The sequence below is a fragment of the Simochromis diagramma genome, unplaced genomic scaffold (genome assembly GCF_900408965.1).
Source record: "Simochromis diagramma unplaced genomic scaffold, fSimDia1.1 OVJJ01000433.1, whole genome shotgun sequence".
In the NCBI taxonomy this organism is placed as follows: domain Eukaryota; kingdom Metazoa; phylum Chordata; class Actinopteri; order Cichliformes; family Cichlidae; genus Simochromis; species Simochromis diagramma.
In genome coordinates, this window is record NW_024387031.1 from 319,176 (window position 1) to 330,970 (window position 11,795).

General features: G+C 40.4%; 1 protein-coding gene across 1 annotated transcript; it reads left to right on the forward strand.

Moving 5' to 3' along the window:
* Positions 1 to 10,755: 10,755 nt before the first annotated feature.
* Positions 10,756 to 11,135, forward strand: LOC120740624 (histone H4). Its single transcript, XM_040043093.1, has one exon. The coding sequence runs from the start codon at positions 10,777 to 10,779 to the stop codon at positions 11,086 to 11,088; it is 312 nt and encodes a 103-aa protein (XP_039899027.1). The 5' UTR covers positions 10,756 to 10,776; the 3' UTR covers positions 11,089 to 11,135.
* Positions 11,136 to 11,795: the final 660 nt, after the last annotated feature.

Sequence of the window (11,795 nt, forward strand, 5' to 3'; positions counted from 1 at the left end):
TGTTCCTTTAAAATGATTTACAGATTAAACTTTACTGACTTTTCATTCTTTAACAAAAACGATCTGTTATTAAAACAAATACTGTTCTACAGGAAGTTTCAAAATCTGCTGTGATGCAACAGGACTGAAGCAATAATCATCCTTCTCTCTTTGTATAAGCAGCTTTGAACTGGTTTTGTCTGCTGAGCTGATCGTGAATGATCAACTCTTCCAAACTATTTTATTATTCAAACAAAACAAAATGCTGATGTCACGTCAAAGGAGAGAGAGAGAGACCTGATGAAACAGCTGGCTGAAGAAAACAAACCACCAACTAAAGAAGAGGAGACAACAGCAGCATGTATGTGCTTTGTCATATATTTGACTCTATTTCTACTTCCTGCTGCTTTATTTATGTCGAGGGCGTAGATTTGGTTTTGGCATTGGTGGGGACGAATGATTCAACCACCGAACCCTGCCCTGTTTCTTTTTTTTTTCCTTTTTGTCTTTGTTTCTTGATAAAAAAGGAGAAATATACTTCCCTGCATATGCTATTATACATGCTTTTAAACCATTTAAACTTAAAATACATAGTTTTGTTAAATTTGTTAAATTACCATTAAACAAATGACTGACTAAGTATTTTAGGCTTTAGTTTACTTCAGCCATATTCCATATAAATCAGGTATCATACAAACATAAAAATAGCTTCAAATACAGTCATGACAATAAATACTGGGATGATGATAATAAATACTAGTTAATCTATAGCACCAAATCATCAGTCAGTCACCTGTGACCTCGCCTCTTCACCTCTGCCCGAGCTACAACATGGCAGAGCTGCCTCTGTCACCTGATGAATAACATTGAGACATACATGCAGTCACACATGTGCTTCAAATACAGTCATGAACCACCAAGTCATCATCCAACTTCACCTGTGATCTTGTGTCACCATTACTCTCTGAGCTTTGTGTTGGTTCTTCTGTCACCTGACAAATAGGACATACATGGCAATAAGAATAAAATGTGAAGCTGCTTCAGTGTTTCTGTCACTTTGTGCAGATCTTGACTGCATTTTTACAACAATTTGTGCAAACTGCACTACAAGGTGGAATATTTGCGCAATCATGACTACCTCATGATATTTTGTCTCAAAAATTAACCCTATGAATATGTCAGCACCATTAGGATGAAATTATTGTGTCACCAACATTTTAACGTTAGACATAATTTTAACAGCCTCTGTAAACTAATATCCTGGCTTGCTCAAAGCTGCCGTTTTCTCTGACAGTTTCAATCAAGATTAGAAATGCTGCTCTGAGACTGAGAGAACTAATAGTGCTGCCTGTTGTGCAGTTAGTTTCCAAAACACGTTATTCGTGATTACATACAATTTTAGACTGATGTGGGCCAAAGCCTAGCATAGCCTGTAACGTTATTATGAAGGACACATTTTATGAGTGAACTTGGCTTTAAGTGACTAACAGGTTTCTTTGAAAAATACTTTCTTATATCTAGATTCTTCCTCTTTGCTGCCGTCCTCCTCTCCTCCTCGCAGCGCAGGCTTGCCGCTGCTAAAACTAAACAGAGCTCCCTGAAAGGCACAGCCAATCACATTGGCCATATTTGTCACATGAGTAGGACTCCAGTAGAGGACGTAATTGAACTCTTTCTGCACCGCTGGGTGAATGAGATGCTGACAGATGTTTTTTTTTTTTTCTGTCGGGTTTGTTTTTCTTTACTCGAAGATATCAAATTATTGGTGGGGACAATTCAATAATCGCTGAATATTGGTGGGGACATGTCCCTTCCTTCCATGCCAAATCTACGCCCTTGATTTATGTCTTCTTTATTTTTATGTCACGTTTGTTAAAAACATCTTTGATAAAAGCAGGTTCATCCATATTACTGCTGTTTTTATAATCACAATACTTTATTAATGCCTGAGGAATTTTATTATAGTTTTGATCTGTTTGTCTCCTGATGTCTCTTTTGTTTTATCTAGCCTCAAGTTTTCTCTTCTCGTTGCCTGTCCTCTTGTTTCTAGTTTCCTGTGGTAGGACCTGTCTTTGACCTCAGTCTTGTCTCCGTGTTAATTAGTCCGTATCCTCGGTCATGTTGTTTTTTCGCCTATTTCCTTTTCAGGTCTGTGTTTCTCTCATTCTCTCTGTTCTCTGTATTTAGTCAATATACGTCTCTGTGTGCGTTTTGTGTACTTCCTGTTTTACTTTGATAGTCACTTGTCTTGTGTGCAGCATGTTGTGTTTTGTTTGCTCGTCTCATTAGTTAGATCATGCTCTGCTGTGTTCCCACCTGAGGTCTGTTCCCTCGTTTGCTCTTGGGTGTATTTAATGTCTGCATCTCCCTCATGTCTGTTTAGTTTCTGGTGTCTCCCAGTTTTAGTTTGTAATCTTTAATTGTAGCAAAAAAAAAAAAAAAAAAGAGGCTACTTTTGTGGTTTAGTTTTAGGCTCTTTGAATTCTGCATTTTGGGTCCATTCGTGCCTGCCTCACACAGCTGTTATGAAATACAAACAGTAACAGACTGAACTAAATTAAGTAACACAATATGTTACAAAGTTTACAAAATATAAGAAATAGCTCAGTTTAAATACCCAGAAGATGAAATATTTATGACTGACATTTTACTCTAAACTTTAAAACAAAGTTTTAAAGTTTCTTGAAAAATTATGGGTAATATAAAGTTTTATTGATTTACATATTTGAGGTGACCTTGACCTGATTTTCACCAAAATTAAATCAGCTGAGCTGTTCTTGGTTTCTGCCCTCACACAACATTCGAAAGTGATACCAGTGGACACTGGACTACGAACAAACAGACAGGGAGACAATTGTAAATTTTAGAATATAAAAATTTAGACTTTTTGATAAATAATGTAAAAATTGTGTTACATCTTCAGCATGTATGTCAGGCATGAGGTCACCTTTTCGGTAAGGACAGCAGTTAATGGCACTTTTTCAGTCTGTTCATTCTGTTTTACTGTCAGTGATCTGTCAGAGACGCTGCTTCATTTGAAATGTTGCTTCTTCTGAAGATTTACATTTACTCAAAAGTATTTAGTTTCTCAGCTGCAGAGACGTGAAAATTATATGAGAGTGAAATTTTAAAAAAGAACCAAATTACAGACTTCACTTTTCCCTGGACTAATGCTCTTTACATGAACATTAACAAATGTTCCTGTTTGTAGGAGAAGTTCAGTAAAAAAATGTTTAAGTATTCATAATTTCCTTATCATTTGACACATGGCGCCACCTTGTGTCAAATTAAAAACATTTCAATTTGTCTGAAAATTTGAAAAATCTAAAATATTTTCAGAGTAAATCAAAGTGCAGGCTTTTCTTCTGATTGCTTCCCTTGTAGTGGTTTTAGTTCATGTAGTTGTGGTGGGGATCACAAACAGGATCAGATGTTGTGATGACTGAATGAAGTCAGACTGTAGATTTTCCTTCTTCTAGCTGTACTGACTGACCTTTGACCTCATGTGTTGATGACTCTTCACCTCTGTCTCCTCTCACAGGGAGAAGATGATCTGCAGGATCCTGCTGCTCATCATCCTCACCTCATGTGTCTCTGGTTAGTTTACAGCTTCACTTTATGAACTCCAAATAAAGCTCAACAACAGATTTGTTCCAGTTCTCAGTGTGTCTGCTCCTCTCTTTCCCTCTCTGTCTCCTCAACAGGAGCATTTGTAGTCAATGTGACACAGACCTGCTATCAGGCAGAGGAGAACCACAACATCACACTGGAGTGGACGTTCACCACCAAAGCTGACAGATCCACCAAAACTCTCAACGTCCTCTGTGAACTCTTCATCAGTGATAAACTCTCAGTCCTGTATCATGTTCATGAAGGTGTTGAGGTGTCAGAGTCTCAGGATGAAAAGTTTTCAGGACGAGTCCAGAGTGACAAAGACGCCCTCAGAGAAGGACGAATCAGACTTCAACTGTCCAGACTCAGGACTGATGACTCGGGTCTGTACCTGTGTGAGGTGAACACTGATTATGGCTTCAGTGTTGCAAGATGTCGACTCAACGTTACTGGTAAGATGAGTGAAACTTTAAAACGTGAGGATAGGTCATATTTTAGTTGAACTTTAGGATAATGAACTTTGGTGAATAGATTTTATGAACTTTCAGGATAAAATAATATTTTCTGTCCTTTCCAGCAGCTGCTGCTGAGACCAAACATCAAACTCCAACAATGAACCCACAGACAGAGAGTCGAGGAAGCATCTGTTGTGGGTTTCTGGGTGACATGTACACCTATGTACCTATATATCTATCTGCACTGAAGATATATACTGTAATCTTCATGTAGACTCTAAAGCACAAGCTGTTTTGCCTTCACCAGGGTTTAGGTGGCACAGTAAAAGGGCAGTTAATGCTGGGGAGAGTTCTCCTGAATAACTCCCCCCCCAATACACACTCAACGTCTTTCACGCACAGCCAAAACTTGTCTCTTAAAAAACAGTAACATTATAACGGAGATGTTGGAGAACAAATGGGAAGTTACCAGAGGTGGGACCAAGTCATTGTTTTGCAAGTCTCAAGTAAGTCTCAAGTCTTTATCCTCAAGTCTCAAGTCAAGTCTCAAGTAATGTCAGGCAAGTCAGAGTCGAGTCTCAAGTCACTGGTGTAAAAGTCCGAGTCAAGTCACAAGTCTGAAATTTTGAATTTCAAGTCCTTTCGAGTCTTTAAAAAAAAAAAAAACGAAAAAAGGATGTTGCAGTTATATGCTAAATGTAAATATTAGACCATGTAATTTTTAAATCTGTGTTTTTCTCAACACATGACAAAATAGTGAGCTTAGAAAATATACACAAATTGTGAAATTGCACCTCTTTAAAATGCAGCTCAATTAAACCTAGCTCCAAGAATAATTTTCACCGACAGTTCTGAGATAAGCTGCGTGTTATTCTTGGATGCGGTTGTAGGACCGGTGTCGTGCCAAAGTAGGTATCCCCGACAGAATTTGTTTCCCCTGTGCTGGGAGCACGCAGGAAGTACTGATGTTTTCATTTTGTGAAAAATTAGTATCGTTACATTACCATTCAGTTTGAGGGTTACAACAGAAAATTATATATTTATTGCTCACGGGGTATCAGATGGGATTATTTTAATAAACCATAAACATTTTGGCTAATAACTATTTTTATTCTCCTGTAACTTTATTATATAAAGAGCTAAATCCTCCAAAGTTTCAGGAGAAATGCGTCATAATAAGAAGTGTTTGTGAACGAAAAATCAGCAATGTGGGATACTGTTTGTCCGTGATTTACACAGGGGGAACAAATTGTGGCAGGATCAGCCTGATATTATTTGTATCCCACTATAACTTCGTTGTATAAAGAGCTAAGATCTCAAAAATGTCAGGAGTAGTTAGTCATTATAAGAAGTGTTTGTAAACTAAAAATCAACAATGTGGGATACTGTTTGTCCGTGATTTGGACAGTCCAGCGTGTGCTCCCGACGCAGGGGAAACAAATTCTGTCGGGGATACATAGTTTGGCACGATAGTAACTTCAGGTCACTGCAACAAGCCCAGGTACAGTTTACCGACGGATGGGTACAGGACCTTGAAATGCACCGTGTAGAAAGTAAAGACCATCGTACGTATCATAAGTTTACCAGTCTCACAAATCGTCGTCATAAATACACATTCGTTAACCGTTTATTAATAGGACCTTTGAGCTCAACGGTAATTAATTAGTAGTGGAAATAATTTCTGGTAGCATCACAGAAATGTAGCAGTGACAATAATACTGTATGCTGTAATCACACTGGGCAATTAGTGATACAAAAAACCTGTTTTATCCTGTGAATAAAAGTATATGTTTTTGTCAATGTACCATAATAACAGAAGCGAAACGCAATATTGTGTCAGGACAATTCACTATTTATGCACAATAAACAAAGGAGCATAGCGCGACAATTTCTGTTCAGCGCCAGACTTGCTTGTAACCTATATCACCAATTATGTTAAGAAAAATGACGTATTAACTACAACAGAAGACTGACCTTTGTGGAAATGCTTGGAGCAGACTAACCTGTGAGCTGGAGTGTTCTGGGACGTTATATTTTGTCTTTGAATGGCTGCAATCCAGTTGCCTCTTTGTTACTTCGGAAACATGGCTCGAACAATTTCTCTTCAACGACGTAATCCGATAACAACCGATCTCTTTACCCGTCGGCTTCCCGTGGCTGTCATGCGACCGGCTATTGCAGTTAATAATACAACAGCTTCTTGACATTTTTGTGTTTCTTTTTATCGCTGTATAACTGATTTCAATTGAAAGCCTGCGTGCGCTAGTACCGCTTGCCACGAGTTCCCAGAATCCTTTGCGGTTTTACCCCTGAATGACGTCACATTTTCAATCTCTATATAATATGCATGTTAAATTTTATATTTGGGGTGAAATATCAAGTCTTTTCAAGTAAACCGGTTCAAGTCCAATTCAAGTCCCAGGTCATTGGTGTAAAAGTCCAAGTCAAGTCACAAGTCTTAGAACATTTTTTCAAGTCAAGTCTAAAGTCATAAAATTAATGACTCGAGTCTGACTCGAGTCCAAGTCATGTGACTCGAGTCCACACCTCTGGAAGTTACCCAGCAGCAGGGGCGGGGTTACTGGCCCCTATAAAGAGGAGACCGGGGCTCTTCTCTTTCTTTCTCTGAGTGGCTCTGCTGTCTGTGCTTACGGCTCTACATCCTGGGGTTTGCTTTGCTTGCTTTAGTATGTGTTGTCTTGCTGTTATGTGTATCTACTTTCTTGTTTTTCATATGATTCAGTGCATTAAACTCAGTTCCAAGAATTCTAGTCTGTTCCTGAGCATCTTTTCCACTAACAGAAGTCAAAACGTTGTGGTTTTTCAGTCCTGTTTGATCAGGCCTGCTCCTCGACTGGCTCCACACAGGGATTTGCGCCCTGGCACTTCTTATTTATCCAGGACACAAATATGTGTGAGCGTTGTAAAGTTTGCTGATGACTGTTACTGTTAGTCAACTCCAGGATAATAACAGCAGCCATGTCCCAATCATTGATAAAGGTGTTAGATACTGTGATTAGTCCTGTCTTTATTAAACAGACACTTATTTTAGGATACGTTCGTTAAGGGTCTGTTTCCTGGATGGAGAAAGTTTCCCAGAAGATATAAATCCACTTCCAGAACTTCCAGACAGCTGATGGAGAGCAAATGGTAAATGGCCTGCATTTGTATAGCGCTTTTCTAGTCCCTAAGGACCCCAAAGTGCTTCACACTACATTCAGTCATTCACCCATTCACACAGACATTCACACACAGGCGATGGAAAGCTACATTGTAGCCACAGCTGCCCTGGGGCGCACTGACAGAGGCGAGGCTGCCGGACACTGGCGCCACCGGGCCCTCTGACCACCACCAGTAGGCAAACATGGGGTTAGTATCTTGCCCAAGGATATTTGGCATGCAGCCAGGAGGCAGCCTGGGATCGAACCACCGACCTTCTGATTAGTGGCTGATCTGCTCTGCCACCTGAGCTACAGCCACCCAAAGAGCAAAGAGCAGCAGCACATGTGTGTGGCTTTAATTGGCAGGGACGGTAACTAGGGGTGGGTTTTTATAATCGATTTATCGATTAAAATAGATTCTGGCTTGGATAACGTGAAATCGATTCATTAAAATCCTGAATCGATTTTTTAATATAAATTTATTTTGCCCGAAATGCCAGAATCTCAAGTGAAACCTCAAAATTTCAACAACCACCAAACAGCTAAGACAGTAAATGAGAGCAGGTACACGGCTTCTGCACAAAGACGTAAACACACAGCGCGGACCCGCGGATCAGAATCAGTGAGATGTCGCCTTTCTCACCTGACAGCACGGACACGGTCGGGGTTGAAAGCCGACAGCTCGCTGATTCTGATCTGTCGGTGGGTCCGTGCTTTGTGTTTACGCCCTTTTTGGGCTGATTCTAAAGCTGTTAGTTTTATCTCTCTCCAAACAATATTGACCGAACCAGCAGCAAAAGAAGATCCAAACTACGCTTCACATAAACATTGTCATGAATTCTCTGACTTTTGCTGTTTTGCTTCCACCACAATAAAATCACACGTCATGCACAGCTCTCTCTCTCTCTGTACTTCAAGAACAGTTTCCTGTCTAAAAATCTGTTTTCTACATTATTCGCTTGCTTATTACGCACAAGTCTACCGTTGTTTACAGTGCTCTCGGTCGCTGTTTTCTTTCGGTTGACATACTTCCGAAAAGAAAACCTAATTTCTGCCGTTCAATACTGAACAAATCTAAACTTTCTACAATTATGCAAAATGCAAAGCGCTCAGCTGTGTCTGTAATAAAACCGCTGTAACATCAGAGGTAACGTTTATATGTTGATTAATGGTTTTCTTTTGTTTTTGATGTACTGCAGAATATTTTTATAAAATCCCAGGCCAGGAAAAACCACCTCCATGTTTTTCTGTGTTTTATCTTCAGCTACTTTGACACAAAGGCATCTGCTGTGACGCTTACACCTTTGATAAAGTCAGCTTTGTTTTTATAGATACAAAAATATGTAAATGTACTGATCTGAATTAAAATATTTCTGACTGTCAAAATTTCCCAGATTCAAATCGAATTGAATCAAATCGAATCGAATTGATTTGATTCGGGACCTTGTGAATCTGAATTGAATCGATTCTAGAAATCAGTGACGATGCCCTAACTGTAAAACCACCCTGTACCTGCTTACCCTTACTGTATATTTATTCAAGAGTAAGACAGGAGCCCACACAACAAGTCTGTGGTGTGTTTCATCAAGAATGAGTAGGAAATGAACTCCCCGTGTGTGCAAACTTTTTATGAGGTGTGTCAAATGAGCCAGAGACCAGGTTTGTGTTTCACTTAGCTGATTTTAAAACCTCCTCTCAGGCTCACTGCTATATAAAAACAAAGATTACTTTCTGGATTTAACTATCATCATGGTTCATGGAGAAATCTTGTGTTGAGTTCAGGGGTGTTTTAGCCCAAAATGAATTAAAGCACCCCAAAAGATTTCTTACTTTTTTGACAATATTTGGTACAGTATATTGTCTTTTTTGTGTGTGTGATACACTGCAAAAATATAGAAAGCATACAGTACTTGGTTGAGATGTAATATTTTAACAACAAAAGTATAGATACCTGGTGCCCTTGGATGGTTGGTGTATTCCAACCCACCTCTGGCGCTGGTGCCCTACCCTCAATTTTAAATGCATATAGACACTGAGGGTTTTCGGGAGGAGCCGTGCTGCTCTCTGGCTCTACACCCGTTACATCAGTAAGTCTAAGGCCGATTAAAGCCCAACTTAGGCATTCATTAAGTGAATCCACAACTCACTGTTACTTTAACACAGGACACTTTATTAAAGTGGATGAAACAGAAATACACAAAACAACACTGCGGGACAGTCAATCAGTGAACTTGATTATGAATGCAATGCGAGGGGCTTTACAAAATCAACTGTGTACAAAAAGTCAAAAGTGCCTGTCAGCTATGCCATTGTGAACAAAAGACTTAACTCTTCCACTCACTTTTGCTGTTAGGAAATTAATCTGAAGGGTTGCTTGATGGACTCCTAAATTTACATCTCATTTAAAAGAAGATATAAAAGAAAACAGGAGCGGCTAAAACTACCGCCATCTACTGGCCTTTGGCGGAAATGAGGAACAGCATGACTGTGACTGCGGGTGGAGTAGCTCTGGTTGTCCCCATCGCTGTACTGTACACTGAATAAATACACTTGTAGATTTCTCAGAAATAAAATGACATGTGAAGAAGAGCTTATAGTGCTCACCCTGGTGAAGCAAATATTTGGCTTCACATTACAATTCTGACTGTAAAGGACAGGCTTACAAATACAATAAATAAACGGGATTTGTTTTTGTACTTTTAGCCTTTAGTTTCATGTTTAATATTAATAATACATTTTAATTTAGCTTGAAAAGTTATGCTAGTGTAACATAGTTAAATAGATTTGAAGTTAAATCCCACTAAATGGGACATTGGCGCCACCTACTGTTGAAAAAGTCACCCTGCAATATTCACAAAGGGCAGAGGATTCCAGGTAATCCTCAGAATAATGGAGGATTCCTGCGAGGTAAGGAATGCGCAAATGTCGTGTGGAGGAAAAATCATATCGCAGGCTGTTAAAGTAATACAGTCTGACCCGATTATTTTTGTTGTGTATACATCATTTGTTGCGGGTCATTTCTCCAGTCTTTATGTTGAACTGAGTGCACGTTTATGTGAGATTTATTTATTGGGAGGAGAGGAAACAAAATGGGAGCATAGTTAGCTAACTCTGTTGTTGCTTTCCCGTTTAGATTTTGTGCTGATTGCCCACGACATTAAAAAGAGAGCATTCTAACTATTGCCTTTTTGTTGTGAATGCAGACCAGAGAAGACACTACACAGAGGTCACACTAGACTCTGGGTAAAACGTTAAGAGGGTGTCTGGTTTTTGTTACTAATGTGGACACTTGGGTTTAGTTTCAATTGATTAATTATGTGAAATAAAAATATGAACTCGACTCGGGCATTGTGGGTGCAATTTGGTGAGAGCCTCCCTTTGGTTAGACTTAATTTGTCATTTAAAAAAAAGACACGATTTCCACATAGAGAATAGAAGAGAGGGTGGAGCCACTGAGCTCCGAGCCGCCCGGCTGTTTTCCTTTTACGTCCGCTGAGCACACATAAAAAGACTGCTCCGTCGGGTTGCGATTCATTCGACTTTGTGCGTATAAAAAAGAAGCTGTAACCATGAGTGGACGAGGCAAGGGTGGCAAAGGACTCGGCAAGGGAGGCGCCAAGCGTCACCGTAAAGTCCTCCGTGATAACATCCAGGGTATCACCAAACCCGCTATCCGTCGTCTGGCTCGCCGTGGCGGAGTGAAGCGTATCTCCGGCCTGATCTACGAGGAGACTCGTGGTGTGCTCAAGGTGTTCCTGGAGAACGTCATCCGTGATGCCGTCACCTACACCGAGCACGCAAAGAGGAAGACTGTGACCGCCATGGATGTGGTGTACGCTCTGAAAAGGCAGGGCCGCACTCTGTACGGCTTTGGCGGTTAAACTCATTCGCCCTAATCCATCAAACGGCTCTTTTAAGAGCCACCCACTTTCACTTTGAGTTTTGTTCCGTTATGACCGACCGACTGACATTGTCTACATATTGTAACGGACTAGGTTACAAGTTGACTGTTGTGTTATCAGTGTATTGTGTTCAGAATTGCCAATTACTTAGGGCATAGTTGGACCACATCCGCAGCATGGTGATTTACCGTGTGTCCTTGAATGTGCAGTAGTCGAGAGGCCGCTTAGCCTGTCAATCACATCAGCTACCAATGACAAAGTCTGGAGGAGAGCAGGTGTGTGGTTGGCTGACAGTGTTCGGGGGCGGGGATTAGAGTGGTTTGTGTGTGGCGGAAGAGAAGTGTCGGGGGTTGTGCTGTTGCTGTAGAGCGCACTTTCCCCCGTTGTTTTGGCGTTGGCTACGGCCCACATTAGCCCGTGTTACTATTCTGAATAAACACCGGTAACCGGAACGCTGATCGTCTGTCGAGGGACGCTACAATATTATATTGACTCTCCGTTTTGCTGTAAGATTCAGCTGTAATGCGTGCTTTTCTTCACAACGTTACAATAACTGTCATGACATGTCATTTGCACCAGAACCTCTCGCCATAAGAACAGTTTCTTCCCCTCTGCTGTTGGACACATGAACAATAACCGTATGACTGTTCCCACCCCTAACACATGACCCTACGCTGTGTTCACTG